We start from the raw sequence: 19,861 nt of genomic DNA, 5'->3' as shown, positions 1-19,861 counted from the left end.
GTCAAATCGGAGCTGCAGCTGCTGGCCACAGCCACGAAAGATCCGAGCTGTGTCTGCAACCTACACCAAAGCTCACAGCAATGCCGGATCCTTAACCCACTAAGTGAGGCAAGGGTTTGAACCCTGTCTTCACATATACTAGTCAGGTTCGTTAACCACTGAGGCACAAAGGGAACTCCCAATTTTTAACATAAGATATTTTTGTGTTCATGCCCATGGTATGCAGAAGCTCCTGAGACAGGAATCAAACCCACTCCAGAGCAGTGACCTGAGCCACAACAGTGACAACACTGGGTCATTATTAACCTGCTGAGCCACACAGGGAACTCTGGAATCTTGATTTTTATCTTTTAAAAATCCATGGTGGTTGGAGTTCCCGTTGTGGCTCAGTGGTTAACAATCCGACTAGGAACCATGAGGTTGCGGGTTTGATCCCTGGCCTTGCTCAGTGGGTTAAGGATCTGGCGTTGCCGTGAGTTGTGGTGTAGATCGAAGACGAGGCTCAGATCCCGTGTTGCTGTGGCCCTGGTGTAGGCTGGCAGCTACAGCTCCAATTAGACCCCTAGCCTGGGAACCTCCATATGCCATGGGAGTGGCCCCAGAAAAGGCAAAAAGACAAAAGAAAAAAAAAAATCCATGGTGGCTCAGCAGGTTAAGGATCCAACGTTGTCACTGCTGTGGTGTGGTTTCCATCCCTGGCTCAGAAGTTTCCACATACCCCAGGTGTGGACAAAAAAGAAAAGAAAAATCAAGATTCCTATCAATAAGCCTATGGAAGATTGTATGAAATCGATCAAAACAGACTGCAGAATTAACTTGGGTTCAATTCTTACTTGGTTCTATCACTTTTAGCTGTGCAACCCTGGGCAAGCTCTTTAACCTCAGCTTGTTTCCTCAGTTCTAATGAGGTAATTACTTCCTCAGAGTTCCTATGAGATTAACTGAGATCATTTATATTGGAGCACTTAAATACAGTGGATACTCAAAACTATCATCAACTCACATCTAAATGTTTCACTTTTCACTGTGCAAAAAAGAAAGCAAATACCCATTTACCAACTTTGTGGCACTTCCTCCACAAAGTAAACTTCCTATTTAAGAAAATACTCAGAAAAAAACATTTCAAAAAAATGTTTCCTTTTCAACAGTTACTACATGTCTAGTAGTATGTTTCCTACCTCAACCTAGTAATTTCACACAATGTAGAATTCACACTGAAAAATGTACTGCAGCTCATTACAAAGATCTAAACATGCTATATTGGGAAAAAAAAGCAAATTGAGCCAAGTGTAAAGAGTGTATGCACTAGTCTCAAAACACAAGCAGGGGACGCATAAACATAAGCAAACACTCTGGGATAAGCAAGGCATCTCTGGACTTACATACCAAAAACTGTTAAGAAAGGTTATACTAGGGGAAGGGAACTCTCAGGAATTAAAGGGGAGGGGGAACCCTACATTCTTTCTATATACATGATTAAAGAAAAATTACATTTTTTCAAACTTACTTTCTCACTTAATATATAATGTGAAAATCACAGACATTATCTCAGAGTTCATGTAATTGTACTAATAGGCAACACAAAAAATTATACATGAATATGGGTGTTGTGGTGTTGAATTATACCAATTTAGCATGTATTTCACTTTTTTACTTTTTCAAGTACTAATGCTGCAAAAGAATGCAAATAGTGAATGAGCTGCAACTAAAGTCTGATTTATCATTCAATGATGCTTCCCTGGAATTCCCATTGTGGCTCAGCGGAAATGAATCGGACTAGCATCCATGAGGACGCAGGTTCGATCCCTGGCCTTGTTCAGTGGGTTAAGGATCCGGCACTGCCATGAGCTATGGTGTAGGTGGCAGATGTGGTTTGGATCTGGTACTGCTGTGGCTGTGTTGTAGGCCAGCAGCTGCAGCTCTGATCTGACTCCTAGCCTGGGACCATCCATATTCCAAACCTGTGGCCCTAAAAAGCAAAAAAAAAAAAAAAAAAAAAAAAAAAAACCAAAAACAAGCAAAAATCTTGGAGTTCCCACTGTGGTGTGGTGGGTTAAGAATCTGACTACATGGAGTTCCCGTCACGGCGCAGTGGAAAAGAATCCGAATAGGAACCATGAGGTTGCGGGTTGGATCCCTGGTCTCACTCAGTGGATTAAGGTTCTGGCGTCATGGTGAGTTGTGGTGTAGGTTGCAGACATGGCTCAGATCTGGTGTTGCTGTGGCTGTGGCACAGGCCAGCAGCAACAGCTCCAATTAGACCCCTAGCTGGGAACCTCCATGTGCCACAGGTGCAGCCCTAAAGAAACAAAAGACAAAAAAAAAAAAAAAGAATCTGATTATAGCGGCTCAGGTCACTGTGGAGGTGCAGGTTCAATTCCTGGCCTGGTACAGTGGGTTAAAGAATCCATTACTGCCACAGCTGTGGCTCAAATTCAATCCCTGGCCCAGGAACTTCCATATACCATGGGTACAGCCATGAAATTTTAAAAATATATATTAGGAGTTCCCGTCGTGGCGCAGTGGTTAACAAATCCGACTAGGAACCATGAGGTTGCAGGTTCGGTCCCTGCCCTTGCTTAGTGGGTTGACGATCCGGCGTTGCCGTGAGCTGTGGTGTGGGTTGCAGACGCGGCTGGGATCCTGCATTGTTGTGGCTCTGGTGTAGGCTGGCAGCTACAGTTCCGATTGGACCCCTAGCCTGGGAACCTCCATATGCCGCGGGAGCGGCCCAAGAAATGGCAAAAAGACAAAAAGACCAAAAAAAAAAAAATAAAAATATATATTATTATGAGACTACATATCTACAAACAAAATATATGGAAGCCCCTCAAAACTCGATGCCCAAATGAAAGTGGCTTAGACACTATCCTTCTCAAGTAATTAATGTTTGATGGTTGACAACTTTTTTTTTTTTGTCTTTTTGCTATTTCTTGGGCTGCTCCCTCGGCATATGGAGGTTCCCAGGCTGGGGTCCAATCGGAGCTGTAGCCACTGACCTACACCAGAGCCACAGCAACTCGAGATCCGAGCCGCGTCTGGACCTACACCACAGCCCACGGCAACGCCGGATCGTTAACCCACTGAGCAAGGCCAGGGATCCAACCCGCAACCTCATGGTTCCTAGTGGGATTCGTTAACCACTGCACCACGACGGGAACTCCGACAACTAACTTTATTATACAGTTTTCTGTTAACATGTTCTCAATCCCTCTTTTCAGCAAAACACCTTTATAGTCCATTACAGAGCAGTTAAGTTACTAAAACTCAGTAATTGTTACATGAGATACTAAACTGATAGTATTTAAACTTCAGTTTTATGCCTTAATATTATTCACCCATGAGAAAGAATGAGATAATGCCATTTGCAGTAACATGGTTGTAACCAGAGATTCTCATACCAAGTGAAGAAGGTCAGAGAAAGACAAATATCATTACTTACATATGTAGCCTAAAAGATGATACAAATTATCTTGTTACAAAACAGACTCATAGACATAGAAAACAAATTAACAGTTACCAAAGAGTGGAAGGGGAATAGTTTGGGATTAGCAAATACAAACTACTATATATAAAATAGATAAGCAAGGATTTACTGTACAGCACAGGTAACTATATTCGAAATCCTATAATAAACCATAAGGGAAAAAAAAATCTAAAAAATACATGTAAGTATATTTATAAAAAACTGAATCACTTCACTGTACACCAGAAACTAACTGTAAAACAACTTTACTTCAAAAAAACAAAAAAGAAAACAAAACAACAATATCTACAAACTTACCTGGAGGTACAGGTGGTGGAAAGCCAGGAAACTGTGGGGGTGGGATCCCTGGTGGGAGTGCTGGGATTCCCATGGGAGGGCGATTCAAATGAGGGGGGAAAGACATTCTTACTGCAGCAGTCTAAAGAAAGAAATTGTGACAAATTATGTTATTTGAAAACTTAACAATTTGATACGCCTGGTGCATTGGCCTTCATTATTAGAGTATCTGCAAAATTCTAAAGTTTTCTTACCCAAAGGAGTTGGCAAAGACCCTCTTTTCTCTGTCTGTCCATTGAGAATTTTTTAAACTTAGATCTTTTCTAAAATAACTTCCCAAAATGTACACGATCTAAGTTCAGGATAGACTCCTACAATCATATGGGAATACATATAAAGGAAGAAAAAAATTTTGAAGTTCAGTTAATATCCAAAAATTAAATACCAAATATCAATGAATCTTTTTACTTTTTTATTTTTTGCTTTTTTTTTTTTTTTTTAGGGCCGTACCCAGGGGATATGAAAGTTCCCAGGCCAGGGGTCGAATTGAAGCTGCAGCTGCTGGCCTACACTACAGCCACAGCCACTAGGGATCGGAGCCATGTCTGCGACCTACACCACAGCTCACAGCAAGGCCGGGTCCCACTAAGCAAGGCCAGGGATCAAACCCACATACATTCTCATAGATACTAGTCGGATTCATTTCCTCTACTCTACGAGGGGAACTCCCTCAACGAATATTTTTAAACCAAACTCAGAATCCAGGGAGATATCTAACAGGTTTTTTAAATGTTCTGATGCATACATTTTTATACACATAAGCACCCTGAAAACTAAATTTACAAAGTAACACAGTATTTGTATTCCTTGATTCAATGCTGGCCAATTCTTCAAGGACAAATGAATGTCTCAGTGACATTCTACAAACCTGAGGCCATGAGAATTGCAGAGAACCTCCTGCTATCAGATCACATAGTAACCATTCAAATATAAAGAGAACATATATAATGTATGACAATAAGAAAAAAGTGATAATTTTTCTTAAATTTAAAAGCAAACTTTTAACCATTCTTGAATGATATTCAATGAATGAAAGAGAGAATAAAATTCAAGAATGAGATGCTGGCATATGATTTTTAAAAATGTAAGAACACACTGAACAGTTTCATTTGGTTTGTGATATTATTACTTAAAATAAATTGTCTTTTAGCTAAATGAATAGAAGTATCTAAGAAGTTTCCAAAACTATTGGAAGAAGTAGAAAAACAATGTTAGAAGGTCCTAGTAGGATTCCACGCCCCAACTTTAAAAAGCAGCCCAAATAAGGGGTTGATTTCATATCAGTGATGATGCTAAAAGTAGTGATTTGATTAATAGGAGATACTTCTTTTGGAAAAACTCTCCACCTACTCTGTAACTGAGGAAGTCTAGAATTGTTAGAAGCTTTTAAAATATGTTTTTCTCTATTTTCTTTTCTGTGTTTTATGTATTGTTTTACTCACCCTTCAGAAGAGAGAGGATAAAAAGTGCATGTCTTCCACTTTCTTGTCCCTAATCCCAAGAGTTTGGTATAAATCGTTGTATTCTTCTAAGTATCTTTCTATACACAAGCTAATATATAATCATTTGTGTTTTTCTGCAAACAATATAATCATACTATATTGTTACGTGCATTTCTCCCTAATTAACATCTCGTCATGTCAGTTCAAAATGTTCTATTTTTCATAATGCAGTAAACTACCACTTTATAGATATAAAATAATTAACCAACACTGATGGTTAACTTCACATTTTTACCTCTTACAAATAATGTTAAACATTCTTGGACATATTGGACATACAATACTATATGTATCTACATTTTACCTTCATACCATCCTCTTAAATCTAGTGTACAAATTAATATTCCCACCACCAGCACATGGGTATTCCCTTTCCTCATCACTGGAATGAATCAGTGTTTAAATTTTAACAATCTGATACGTAAAAGATATTCTCTTGTTTCAACCTGCATTTCCCTAATTAACAATGAGCTTATGTTTATGAGACATTTCTTTAAAAAGCATGTCCTTCACCCTCACAGCTATTCTTTCTCAAGAGTATTCTTTTCACTGAGTTAGAATATATAATATTCTATAAAATTTAAATTGCAAAAAACACATTATACTTAAAATACTTAGAAAGCTTTACAAGTAAATTCCTAGGATGATGTCATACATTAGCAAATAAGGTACTGGAAATGCCTTAAAATATTAAGTAGGTATCCACATAAATTAAAAAGAAAAATGCAACTAATTTAAGATTGTAAAAGTATTGAATATTTTAATAATTTTATTTTAACATTCTTTTGCCCCCCCCCCAAAAAAACCAAATATTCTATATGGAAGGGGACAGGAGTATATATCCTTTTAAAACAGAGAGGGCTACTGTCCTACTTACAGAAGCTCTTGTATTATCATTATAATACTCTATCTCAGCACTTTCTTAGAAGGGCAGTTGGTATTAATACCTGTTGAATAAATAATCAATGAATGAATCAGTAAACAAACTCTGAGAATCTTTTAAAATAAATGTATTTAGAAGCTACCATGTGCCAGACACTATTCTAGCAATGACCCAGTGCTTAGCCTCACAATGGTTACAAAGATTGGGCCCTGAATTCATCTTTAGAATCACTTTTTCCTGAGTATTAAATATAAATACTACTTTTTTAAAAAAACCCTCTCTCCATGTTCTTGGAAGGGTTTAAACTATTTTTCATGGTTTTCAAATATATCATTCATTCTGTTAAGAATTAACCAGATTATGTTTTAGTTTCTGCTAATACACTCATTTCATTCACTTCTAATTTTTCTATGCAATATTTCACTTATATCTGGAACTTTCAAAACTTGCTTATTCAAAGGTGATCAGCCCCTCCTAAGGAAATTCAGAAAACAAACATTCCTGGTGACCTCTGATAAAATCCCCCTCACACCCTTTTAGGGCTGTACCCAAGGCCAAGTACCCAGGCTAAGGATCAAATAGGAGCTGCAGCTTCCGGCCACAGCTACAACCACACCAGATCTGAGAGCCACGTCTGCGACCTACACCACAGCTCACAGCAATGCTGGATCCTTAACCCACTGGGCAGGGCCAGGAATCAAACCCACGTCATCCTCATGGATTCCAGTAAGGTTCCTTACCACTGAGGAACTCCTCTGATAAATATTAATGTTCATTTTAACATCCTAAAATGAGTACCATTTATTTCAACATAAAGTTTTGTATGTTTCGACATATGTGAAAATGACTAAGAACAAACTTATAACCATAAGCAAAACTTATGATTTTTATAGGTGATCAGTAAATTATAATATACTCATAATAAATTATACAGATATTCAAAGTTAGTAGGCACTCTATAGAATGAAGTAGGAAGAGAGCTACAGAAAGCTTTATTTTAAACACAGTCAAGTCTCACCAAGAAGGTAACATCTGAACAACGACTTGAAAGAGAACAAGGCAGGAAACCCTATTCATTATCTGGGAGTGATAGCCTTCCAACAAAATATGAAGAGCCTGAAGTGGGTATGCAGTGTCTGCAGAAGGAATAACAAGGCCAACAGCTGGAGCATAGTTCTGGTGGCAAGTTGGAGATGGGGAGGGGGTTCAAAGAGTGTTAAGTCTTTGTAGGCTGCCTTTGTAGGCTGCTGTAAAGGTACTGGTTTTTACTCTGAATGAGATGGAAAACTCTTGAAAGGTTTTTGACTTGACATATTTTAAGTGTCACTAGCCACTATGTTAAGATAAGACTGGAAGAGAACAAAGGTAGAGAAGCAAAAGACTATTGCAATAAACCAGACAAGAGAAGGGTGGGCTAGAACAAGTGGTAGCAATGAAGTGGTAACAAGTTATTGGCTTCTGGATTACTTTGGATGTAGCCAGTTGCTGAGGGATTGTGTGTGGGATGCAGAGGTTAAGAGAGATACAGAGGTTATTTATTAGCACTAAAATTAAGAATATCTGAACAGTAATGCTTCACCTTTAGAAGGTTCAAAGCATTTTTTTACCTATGAACTATGAAACCTTATGGCCCAAAGTAACAAATACTAGCACCTATGCTGGAAGTGTTCCCTATCTGTAGGGTGGCATTGGTCCTATAGGTTTATGCATTCATCAAAATCCATGAAATTAGAGTGGGTGTGTTTTACTGCACGAAAATTTTTTCTCACTAAATTTGGTGCCCCCCCCACCAAAAAAGAAAACTTTTGGCTGCACCAGCAGCATATGGAAGTTCCCCACACAGCAGCAACCTCAGCCACTGTGGTGACAATGAGGGATCATGAACCTGCTGAGACACCAAGGAACTCCCAAAAAAAACGTCTAATGAAGATTTATCTCTACCACTCAACATATGCATGCATGATGCTTTTCTTTTTCACTTTTTTTTTGTCTTTTTGCCTTTTTCTTGAGCCACTCCCACGGCATATGGGATCCGAGCCACGTCTGCAACCTATACCACAGCTCACAGCAACACCGGATCGTTAACCCACTGAGCAAGGTCAGGGATCGAACCCTCAACCTCATGGTTCCCATTCAGATTCGTTAACCACTACACCACGACGGGAACTCCTCTTTTTCACTTCTTTAACTCTATTTTTTTAAACTACTCTTTTTCTTCAGTCATGAGAATAACATTACTGCTTATAAGCATTCTTCTATTACAGGGTGATTTATCCTGATAGAAATAAAGCATTTCACCAGGAATAAATTTACAAGCTAACCCCCTCAGGACACTGCCAAATTTCTGAAATGGTAAGAGGCAAATGAACCAACAGATTCTCCTCAGCAAACACTCATACACAATTTATTCATTCAGTAGCTACAATTATGTGCCAGGTTCTTTCCTAAGCATTATTTTTTATTAGTTCTGAAAGAGCAAATTTTAACTTATTATGTGTAGTTATACATCCAGTCCAGTGGCTCCACATTAAATATAAATGATCATTACTATAGCATGCACTGTTTACTGCTCTGCTTATAGCCTACATTAACTGCCCCAGCCTGAGCAAAGCAAGCCCTTCATCACATTTCTCTACAGGAGTTCACTTAGTTACAGTGGGTTAAGGATCTGGTGTTGTCACTGCAGTGGGTTGGGTTGCTGCTGTGATGCAGGTTTCATTCCCAGCCCAGGAACTTCTGTAAGCTGTGAGCACAGCCAAAAAACAAAACAAAACAAAAAAACAAACTCTACAGATAACAAACACTGGAGAGGGTGTGAAGAAAAGGGAACCTGTACGGAGGTTCCTCAGAAAGCTAGAAATAGAACTACCATATGATCCAGCAATCCCACTCCTGGGTATATATCCAGACAAAATTATAATTCAAAAAGGTACATCAGTATTCCCATCATGGTTCAGCGGAAACAAATCTAACTAATATCCAGGAAGACACAGGTTTGATCCCTGGCCTTGTTCAGTGGGTTAAGGATCCAGTGTTGCCATGAGCTGAGGTGTAGCTTGCAGTTACAGCTCTGATTCAACCCCTAGCCTGGGAACCTCCATATGCCATGAGTGCGGACCTACAAAGACAAAAAAAAAAAAAAGATACATGCAAGTTCCCACTGTGGTGGAGTGGGTTAAGAATCTGACCGAAATGACCTGCGTCACTGAGGAGGCATGACTTTGATCCCCAGTCCACCACAGTGGGTTAAAGGATCTGGCATTGCCATAGCTGCAGTGTAGGCCACAGCTGTAGCTCAAATTCACCCCTGGCCTGGGAACTCCCATACGCCATGAGTGTGGCCATAAAAAACATTTTACAAAATAGATATATTTACACCTATATTCACAGCACTAGTCACAACAGCAAGACATGGAAGCAACCTAGATGTCCATCAACAGATGAATGGATAAAGATGTGGTACATATATACAACAGAATACTACTCAGCCATAAAAAAGAAGAAAATGATACTGTGTGCAGCTACATGGATGCAACTAGAAATTATCATACTAAATCAGAAAGACAAATATATGATACCATTTACATGTGGAAACTAAAATATGACACAAATGGGAGTTCCTGTCATGGCTCAGCAGTAATGAATCCAACTAGTATCCATGAGGACACAGGTTTGATCCCTGGCCTTGCTCAGTGGGTTTAGGATCTGTCGTTGCTGTGAGCTGTGGTAAAGTCGCAGATGAGGCCTGGATCTGTGTTGCTGTGGTGGTAGCACCGGCCAGCAATTACAGCTCCGATTCAGCCCCTAGCCTAGGAACGTCCATGTGCCACAGGTGCAGCCCTAAAAAGACCAAAAAAAAAAAAAAAAAAGACTAACTATAGGGAAAGATTAGTGGTAGTCTAGAGCTAGGGTGGGAAAAGGGAGTGAACCTATCTAGAAACAGATTCAAAAGACAGAAAAGGGGTTGGAGGAGAGATGGAATGAATGTCTGGGGTTAGCAAATGTAAGGCATTATATATAGAATGAATAAACAACAAGATCCTACTGTGTATCACAGGGAACTATATTCAAAATTCAAAGATAAACCATAATGTAAAAGAGTATTTAAAAAAAGAACATATATATATGTATAGTTGAATCACTTTCCTGTGCAACAGATATTAACACAACACTATAAACCAACTATACTTCAATTAAAAAAAAAAATTTCTCAACTGAATTTCCACAGAACTGGAATCTTTAGGAACTATTCCTAGGAAAAGTTCCATGACCAAAGAAGAATGGGATTACTTAACAAAACATTTCTTTTACAGGAAAACTTCAAAGATATGAAGATACTCAAGTGTTTTGAGTCTCCAAAAAGGAAGTTGATCTTTTTCTCAAACTTCTATTTTGCTATTTTACTAGTTTAATGATTAAGAAAGCAATACTCAGAGTTCCCATGGTAGCTCAGTGGTTAACGAATCCAACTAGGAACCATGAGGTTTCGGGTTTGATCCCTGGCCTCGCTCAGTGGGTTAAGGATCCAGCATTGCCGTGAGCTGTGGTGTAGGTCGCAGACGAGGCTTGGATCCCACATTGCTGTGGTGTAGGCCGGGGGCTACAGCTCCAATTAGACCCTTAGCCTAGGAACCTTCATGTGCTGCGGGAGCGAACATAGGAAAAGGCAAAAAAAAGGGACCAAAAAAAAAAGAAAAGAAAAGAAAAGAAAGCAATACTCGAGTTTCCATTGTGGCTTAGCAGTTAATGAACCCGACTAGGAACCACAAGGATTCGGGTTCAATCCCTGGCCAGACTTAGTGGATTAAGATCTGGTGTTGCCAGGGGCTGTGGTATAGGTCGAAGATGTGGCTCAGATTCAGTGTTGCTGTGACGGTCGTGTAGGCCAGCAGCTGTAGCTCTGATTTGACCCCTAGCCTGGCAGCCTCACAGCAGGTGCAGCCCTACAAAGACCAAAAAAAAAAAAAAAAAAAAAAAAGCAATACTAACTATAGGGAAAGATTAGTGGTAGTCTAGAGCTGGGGTTGGGAACAGGGAGTGACTTGCAAACAGAAAAGAGAGATCCCCTCAGGGTAATGGTTGAACAACTCTGAACATTTACTAAAAATAAGTGAACTGTACATTTATAATAAATCAATTTTACATGCAACTATATCTTAACAAAACCACTTTTTTAAAAAGTGCAACACCAATTCAGAATTTCAGGTAAAATCCAATTAAGACCTATAGATTTTATCAATATTAACTTCTTGATTTTAATCACTGTACTGTTGCTAAGAGAATAAACTTGGTTTCAGGAAATACCACCTAAGTATTAAGAGGTTAAGAGGGATACCACAGCTGCAACTTACTAGCGGAAGATTTCAGAAGGAAGCTATGGCGATAAAGAGGAGAGGAAAATAAAGCAAATTGATAAAATATTATCATTTGGAGAATCTGAGTGAAAGATATTTGAGAATTCTTTGTACTGTTCTTACAGTTTTAAGTCTGAAATTATGTCAAAAGAAAAAGTTAAAAGGCAATATCAATAATTCTGGCAAGAATCACTGACATGAATGAACATTAATTTGCCAATAAAGAAAAAAAAAATCTCTGCAAGAAATAATAGCGATTCTGACAAAAAAACAAAAACAAAAACAAAAAACGGAGTTCCCATCTTGGCGCGGTGGTTAACGAATCCAACTAGGAACCATGAGGTTGCGGGTTCGGTCCCTGCCCTTGCTCAGTGGGTTAACGATCCAGCGTTGCCGTGAGCTGTGGTGTAGGTTGCAGACGCGGCTCGGATCCCGAGTTGCTGTGGCTCTGGCGTAGGCCGGTGGCTACAGCTCTGATTGGACCCCTAGCCTGGGAACCTCCATGTGCTGCGGGAGTGGCCCAAGAAATAGCAACAACAACAACAACAAAAAAAAAAAAGACAAAAGACAAAAGACAAAAAAAAAAAAGAAGGGGGAAAGCTACTCAAAAAGTTTGAGTAGGAGTTCCTGTTGTAGCTCAGTGGAAATGAATCTGACCAGTACTCATGAGGACTCAGGTTTGATCCCTGGCTTTGCTCAGTGGGTTAAGGATCCGGCACTGTCATGAGCCGTGGTGTAGCTCGCAGATATGGCTCAAATCTGGCATTTCTGCAGCTGTGGCATAGGCCAGTGACTACAGCTCAGATTTGACCTCTAGCCTGGGAACTTCCATGTGCTGCAGGTATGGCTCTAAAAAGACAAAAAAAAAAAAAATAGTTTGAGGAATCTGTCAAAATCCTCACATGAATGGTAATGATAGTTTCAGAAAACACAATCGAGATTAAAAAAACAAACAGAATGTTTTTGTAAGATCTTAAAAGATTCAATGATTACTTTTGCTTCCAGTCAATGCAATTTTTCTCTAAATCATGTGTGAATGAAAAAGGTAGGTAGCTAATTTGCTTGTAGCTAAAAAAAAGGAAATTTGGTAACTAAGAAGATTAATTATTCAATAAAAATAGCTAAAAAAGATTAAAATAGTATGGAAGTTCCTCAGAAAACTAAGTATAGAACTACCATATGATCCAGCAATCCCACTCCTAGGCATGTATCAGGACAGAACTTTTATTCAAAAAGATACATGCACCCCTATCTATGTTCATTGTAGCCCTATTCACAATATCCAAGACATGGAAACAACCTAAATGTCATCAATAAGATGAATGAATTAAGAAGATGTGGTACCTATATACAATAGAATACTACTCAGCCATAAAAAAAGAATGAAATAATGCCATTTGCAGCAACATGGATACAATAAGAGATTCTCATACTAAGTGAAGTCAGAAAGAGAAAGACAAATACCGTATATCACTTACACGTGGATCTAAACTATGGCACAGGAGTTCCCACTGTGGCTCAATGGTAATGAACTGACTAGTATCCACAAGGATGCCAGTTTGATCCCCTGGCCCCACTGAGTGGGTTAAGGATCTGGCGTTGCTGCAGTGTGGGCCAGCAGCTGCAGCTCCAATTCCCCCCCTAGCCTAGGAACTTCCATACGCTGCAGGTGTGGGCCTAAAAAAGCAAAAAAATTTTTTTAATTTTTTTTGTCTTTTTTTGCTATTTCTTTGGGCCGATCCCACGGCATATGGAGGTTCCCGGGCTAGGGGTCAAATCAGAGCTGTAGCCACCGGCCTATGCCAGAGCCACAGCAACGCGGGATCCGAGCCGCGTCTGCAACCTACACCACAGCTCACGGCAACGCCGGATCCTTAACCCACTGAGCAAGGCCAGGAATCGAACCCGCAACCTCATGGTTCCTAGTCGGATTCGTTAACCACTGCGCCACGATGGGAACTCCAAAAAGCAAAAATTTTTTAAAATAAAAAAATATGACAAAGATGAACCTATCTACAGAACAGAAACAGACCCACAGACATGGAGAACAGAATTGCAACTGCGGGGAGAGGGGGGAGTGGGATGGCCTGGAAGTCTGGGGTTAGTAGATGCAAACTATTACGTTTAGAATGGATAGGCAATGACGTCCTGCTGTATAACACAAGGAACTATATCCAATCACTTGTGATAGAAGATGATAGAAGACAATATGAGAAAAACAATCTATATACATGTGTAACTAGGTCATTTGCTGTCCATCAGAAGTTGACAGAACACTGTAAATCAACTATAATAAAATTTTTTTTAATTTTAGAAAATGTAAGTCAACAATTTCTTAAAAAATCAGCTAACATCTTAATTTACTTACTTTTGTTTACAAAACCTTTCATTATACATTATCTCATAAATCTCCCAAATTACCTAGTGTGGCTATAGTATTCTTCATTTACAGATAAAGAAGCTAACTTGTCCAAAGAAACACAATAAGGGACTCCAAGGTCTCTACTATCCTGAAATTACCAATCCAAAGGCTCTTTCGCTTATCACAATGCCTCTTTCTACGAGTAACATACCAACAATTAACTTTGACTTTATTTATAAAAGTCTATCCAGAGTACACTGGAAAATGTTAGAGTCAGAGTCAGCCTCCTATGTCACTTTTGAAAATTCTCAAATAACAAATAACAGTTAATAGGGATTAAACACTTACTAGGTTAGTTGGGCACTGCACTAAGGACTTTACATACGGTTTTCTCAATTAATTCCCAATCCAAATAATCTATGAGGTGGATAATAGTTAATAATCTTCATTTTACAGGTGAAGAAACCCAAGGCTTTAAGTTAAATTAAGTAGAATGGCACAGTATCTAACTGAATCATGAGGAACTGATGACCAACTGAATGTCTTTGTAGGCCTTTGAATATTTTTAGAAGTTAAAGCTCTCAAAACAATATAAAAATTGTTTATAAACTACTGCCAACTACCCAATTCACAGTACTTCAAACTAGAGCAGTCTGGTGCAAGAGAAGTCCAATCTCCTCCCCCCTTTGGATCTGCTCCACTCTGTCCAATATTAAAATGGCTCTTCCATGGCTACATAAATCCATACTACATAACTCCGAAATAATCTTCACACTCCTATAACTATTTCGAAAAAACGCATTTAAAAAGTAGTACTGAAGAGCAAAGAAGGACGAGAACGACGTAACGTATTTTAATGTGGAGCTTGGTCATCCCTGAGAATCAATGGGGATACAGTTTACGGGAACCTCCAGTGGAGGAAGGGGGCAGGACCACAACACTCATCACAATCTTAGACAGGCAGACCAACCAAGGGAGTGCTAGAAAAGGTGAGCAGTAGCTAAATTCAGGGCGGGGAGAGAGGGAGCAGTTCACTCGGTGGCGGGCTTTAGATGACCAAAGGGGAAGGGAAAGAAATCAGTTGGTGACCTCGCTGAAAAGGGTGGGTGCTGGCCGGCTTCTAGGCAGAGCCCGGTGCAAACCTATCCTAGGCCCAGAATATCTACCGTAGGGCTTCCGCAGGCTCGGGTTAGAAAGGGGCCAAAGAGACGAGCTCCCCAAGGGCCGACCGATCGTTTTGTGGTAAACGTGGAGCCCAGAAAGGGCCGAGGCCACTTCGTGGCGGGCCGTGAAAAGGAAAGTGAGGAGCAATGCAAGGAGGAAGGCTCTGGCAATAGGTCCGGCGTCCCCAGGCTATAGCTGGGCCCACTGGTTTTCGAGGCCTTAGAGAAGTGGAGAAACCTAAGCCTCGTGCCCGTCCCCTCCCCCACCCAACCCCCCCCCCCCCATCCCCATCCCACCCGGCCCTTTCGCAGCCTCCCCGGCGGCTTTCCCTTCTCCGCCAGCCAAACTACCCCGTCTCCCGGTTTCCACACGCGTTGAGAGGCGTGAACTCACCCGCCGCCGAGAAAACGGTACTGTCTTCGCGGCCTTGTGGGCCCCAGGTTACGAGTGGGCTCCACCGGTTCGAGGTTTCTGCGCACCGCTCGCCGGGAGATTGGTTCCGAGGCTCCTACTCCCACAGGCCGCAAACACAGCCGCGCAGCGCGGGGAGCTTCTGGAGGTCTTCCTATTGCCCGGCGTGCACTGCGGCTGGGGGAGTGGAGAGGAAGATCATAGAGACGAGCGTTCTAGATAGTCTTCACTGTAGGCTCTGAATCAGCGGCGAACAACCAAAGAGAAGGAGCGCCTAGTGAGGGCTAGAAAGGCTTAAGCTGTAAATTAAGACCCACCCTGCCATTTTTGATTGGAGCTGATTGAATCTTATGATTAGGCGACGCCATCTTGAGGTCAAGGTTCCGGCTGGACCCTGCCCGAGGACTGTTAGAGGATTTCTCGATTTTTGTAGTTTGTGTTTCGAGGTTTAGAACCTTGTTTTGTGGCTCACTGAAGTTCGATGGACTGATAACCCAGCACCTCCGTAGAAACCCCAAGTGTTAATGTTTCCTTAGAAAACAGCTACTCTTGATACCAAGAGATAGGGCAAGGGGTGATTTTTTTCAAAAAATGGAAACACACACACCTCCAATACACAGCTTTCGCGCCCTAAAAGGGCCAAAAAACATTGCTTGAAATTACTGAAACGGCCTTTAAATTTAATACAGCTTTCATTCTGTAATGTAAACGTGCTATAAAGATTATTAAACTAATGGAAATGAACTAATCACAAAAGATTAGGTTCTTCAGTTTATGGACTGTATGGTTAGTATCTATTTACAGGCCTTTGTTTCCTAACTGCTTACTTCTCAGAAGGATTATAATTTATTCAGTATGCAGTCATTGCCTCCCTTAAGTGCCTGGTGCTGGAAATATGGAGGTAAATAGGAGTGATGTTGTTGTTGTTTGGAAGAGCTGCAAACAAAGCAGAAGAGGTGACAAACTCTGACTACTGCATATAAAATTGATCCTACCTACACACTCCCCACCTGCGTTTCCTGTTTAATTTTACTCTATAACACTTACAACCATCTACTCTATAATTTTCTTATTTTATGGTTTGTCTGCCCATATGCCGCTAAAATGTAAACTTAAGGAGTGCCAGTATTGTCTGTTTTGTTCACTCCTGAGTTTCCCCCGTTCCAAGAACAACGCCTGATACATAGCAAGTGCTCAATAAATATATAGCTGATTGAAAGAAATGAATATACACCGGTATCAACAGAACATAAAATGCGATGGGAGGGAGTACCCGTCATGGCGCAGCAGAAATGAATCCAACTAAGAACCATGAGGTTGTGGGTTGAATCCCTGGCTTCACACAGTGGGTTAAGGATCCAGCATTGCTGTGAGCTGTGGTGTGGGTCGCAGATGCAGCTCAGATCTGGTGTGGCTGTGTTGTAGGCCGGCAGCTACAGCTCTGATTAGACCCCTAGCCTGGGAACCTCCATATACTGCGGGTGTGGCCCTAAAAAGACAAAAGACAAAGAGAAAAAAAAAAAAAAAGCAATGGGAGACTAATAGGAAAGGCTATAACAGTACCACCGTTTGTAAAATAACATCCTGCATTTCTGCTTGCTAGGTTTATTACCATTAAGAAAGACCAATAATAACTACTCCTCTGCGCTATTGCAAGGATCAAATTAACTAAGGCCCATGAAAATACCTTTTTCAGGGCATGCTCTGGTGGTCTAGTGTTTAGGATTCAGCACTTTCACTGCAGCAGCCCCAGTTCAATCTCTGGTCTGGGAACCAAGATCCTACATCAAGCCACTGCACACTGTGGCCAAAAAAAAAGGAGAGAGAGAAGATATTTTTTTAGTAGTGCTAGTCAAATGCCAGCTACATTTTACAAATAAGAAGTTTGCCCTGGAGTTCACATCATGGCGCAGTGGTTAGCAAATCCGACTAGTATCCATGAGGATGTGGGTTTGATCCCTGGGCTTGCTCAGTGGGTTAAGGATCTGGCCTTGCCACGAGCTGTGGTGTAGGTGGCAGACATGGCTTGGATCCTGTTTTGCTGTGGCTGTGGTATAGGCTGGCAGCTACAGCTCCAATTAGACCCCTAGCCTGGGAACGTCCATATGCCGTGACAGCAGCCCAAGAAATGGCAAAAAAAAAAGTTTGCCCCTTTTTTTTCTTTTTTTTCTTTTTATCTTTCTTTTTCTTTTCTTTTTTTTTTTTTTTTTTTGGCCATGCCCGCAGCATGTGAAAATTTCGAGGCCAGGGATTAAACCCTTCTTACAGCAGTGACCCAAGCTGTTGCAGTGCCAATGCGGGATCCTTAACCTGTTATGCTGCAAGAGAACTCTTCCCCCCACCCCACCTTTTTTTGTAACAATCTCAAGCACAAACAGAGAAATGCTCTAGGTTACTCTGTATCCCTATATATTGTTAGACATTATACATGTATTACTGGAGAGAAGTTGTCTCAAGCAACAGTTTGCTTACTTTCCTATAGTAGACGTTTGTTTGTTTATGTTGATCCAGCATCCATTCCCTGGTGTTTGGTAAAGGCACACACTCCAAATTTCTTAGAAGAAACCATCCTTGGGAGTTCCTGTTGTGGATCAGCAGTAATGAACCCGTCTAGTATCCATGAGGATTCAGGTTCATTCCCTGGCCCCAGCTCCGTGGAGTAAGGATCCAACGGCATTGCTGTGAGCTGCAGTGTAGCTCACAGAGGCATCTCAGATTCAGAGCTGCAGCTCCAATTTGACCCCTAGCCTGGGGACTTCCATATGCCACAGATACACCCCTAAAAAGCAAAAAAATAAAAAGCTAAGAAGAAAAAGAAAAAAGAAAAAAATTAACAATGCTTCCACTACTGCAGATCTTTGTAGTTCGAATACAAAGTTCCAACCCTAGCCAGAACCCTCAGATACCAGGACAGACTTAGGATCAATCAGAGCCAATAATTTAGCTCTTACATTGTATCAGGCACTGTTATAAGCATCTTGCAACTATCAGCAACTTTAAATCTCACAGGAACTCAGGGAAGCAGAAACTATTGTAATCCAGATGAAAAAAGGAAGGCTTGAGGAAGTTAAATAATTTGCCCAAGGTTATAGGGAAAGGAATTGATAGAGCCAATCTAGTTCCTGAGTCCATGCTCTCAGCCATTTACACTGTGTGCCTCATCTTGTCAGAAATAATGCTTAAGAGAGATGGGGGTGGGGAATGGGGGGAGGGCACTTTTTCTTCACTTAATTTAAATCTGGGAGAATTTAAGCATAGAAGTACTGGGGAGGAGTTTCCTGGTGGCTCAGCAGGTTAAGGATCTGGCATTGTAACTGCTGTGGCTCAGGTTTGACCCCTGGCCCAGGAACTTCTGCATGCTGTGAGCATAGAAAAGAAAAGAAGAAAAAGAAAAAAATACTGGGGATAAGAATGAAACCAACACAGAAGAAAGTAGAGCTAAGAGAAGAGAGATTTGAGACTATGGATTCAGCCACTTTTTTTTTCTTTTGGTCTTTTTTGGGCCGCACTCACAGCATGTGGAGGTTCCCAGGCTAGGGGTCAGATCTGAGCAGTAGCCTCTGGCCTACACCACAGCCACGCCAGATGCAAGCCACGTCTGCGACCTACACCTCAGCTCACAGCAATCTGGATCCTTAACCCACTGAGCAAGACCGGGGATAGAACAAAATCCTCATGGATACTAGTCAGGTTCATAACCTGCTGAGCCACAATGGGAACTTTCAAGCCCAAGTCCTTTCTTTTTTTTTTTTTTTTTTTTTTTTTTTGTCTTTTTGCCATTTATTGGGCCACTCCTGCGGCATATGGAGGTTCCCGGGCTAGGGGTCGAATCGGAGCTGCAGCTGCCAGCCTACGCCAGAGCCACAGCAACTCGGGATCCGAGCCGCGTCTGGACCTACACCACAGCTCATGGCAATGCCGGATCGTTAACCCACTGGGCAAGGGCAGGGATCCGAACCCTCAACCTCATGGTTCCTAGTCGGATTCATTAACCACTGCGCCACGATGGGAACTCCCCAAGTCCTTTTTATTTTTATTTATTTATTTATTTTTTATTTTTTGTCTTTTTTGCTATTTCTTTGGGTCGCTCCCGCGGCATATGGAGGTTCCCAGGCTAGAGGTTGAATCGGAGCTGCAGCCCCCGGCCTACGCCAGAGCCACAGCAACGAGGGATCCGAGCCGCGTCTGCAACCTACACCACAGCTCACGGCAACGCCGGATGGTTAACCCACTGAGCAAGGGCGGGGATCAAACACGCGACCTCATGGTTCCTAGTCGGATTCGTTAACCACTGCGCCACGACGGGAACTCCCCCAAGTCCTTTTTAATTCAGGAGAGTGTATAAGAGAATTTCAGAAGTTC

General features: G+C 41.2%; 1 protein-coding gene across 1 annotated transcript in view; it reads right to left on the bottom strand.

Annotated features, from left to right (window-relative positions):
• RBM25 (RNA binding motif protein 25) overlaps positions 1–15,668 on the bottom strand; it is a 62,225-nt gene extending 46,557 nt beyond the window's left edge. Inside the window, 3 exon segments of the mRNA XM_047794653.1 lie at positions 3,785–3,905; positions 4,018–4,134; positions 15,482–15,668. Coding sequence (XP_047650609.1) covers positions 3,785–3,905; positions 4,018–4,059 — 163 coding nt within the window. The 5' untranslated portion in view covers positions 4,060–4,134; positions 15,482–15,668.
• Between the last annotated feature and the right edge of the window lie 4,193 nt (positions 15,669–19,861).

The sequence above is a fragment of the Phacochoerus africanus genome, chromosome 9 (assembly GCF_016906955.1).
Source record: "Phacochoerus africanus isolate WHEZ1 chromosome 9, ROS_Pafr_v1, whole genome shotgun sequence".
In the NCBI taxonomy this organism is placed as follows: domain Eukaryota; kingdom Metazoa; phylum Chordata; class Mammalia; order Artiodactyla; family Suidae; genus Phacochoerus; species Phacochoerus africanus.
This window is presented reverse-complemented; position numbering and strand designations above follow the sequence as displayed.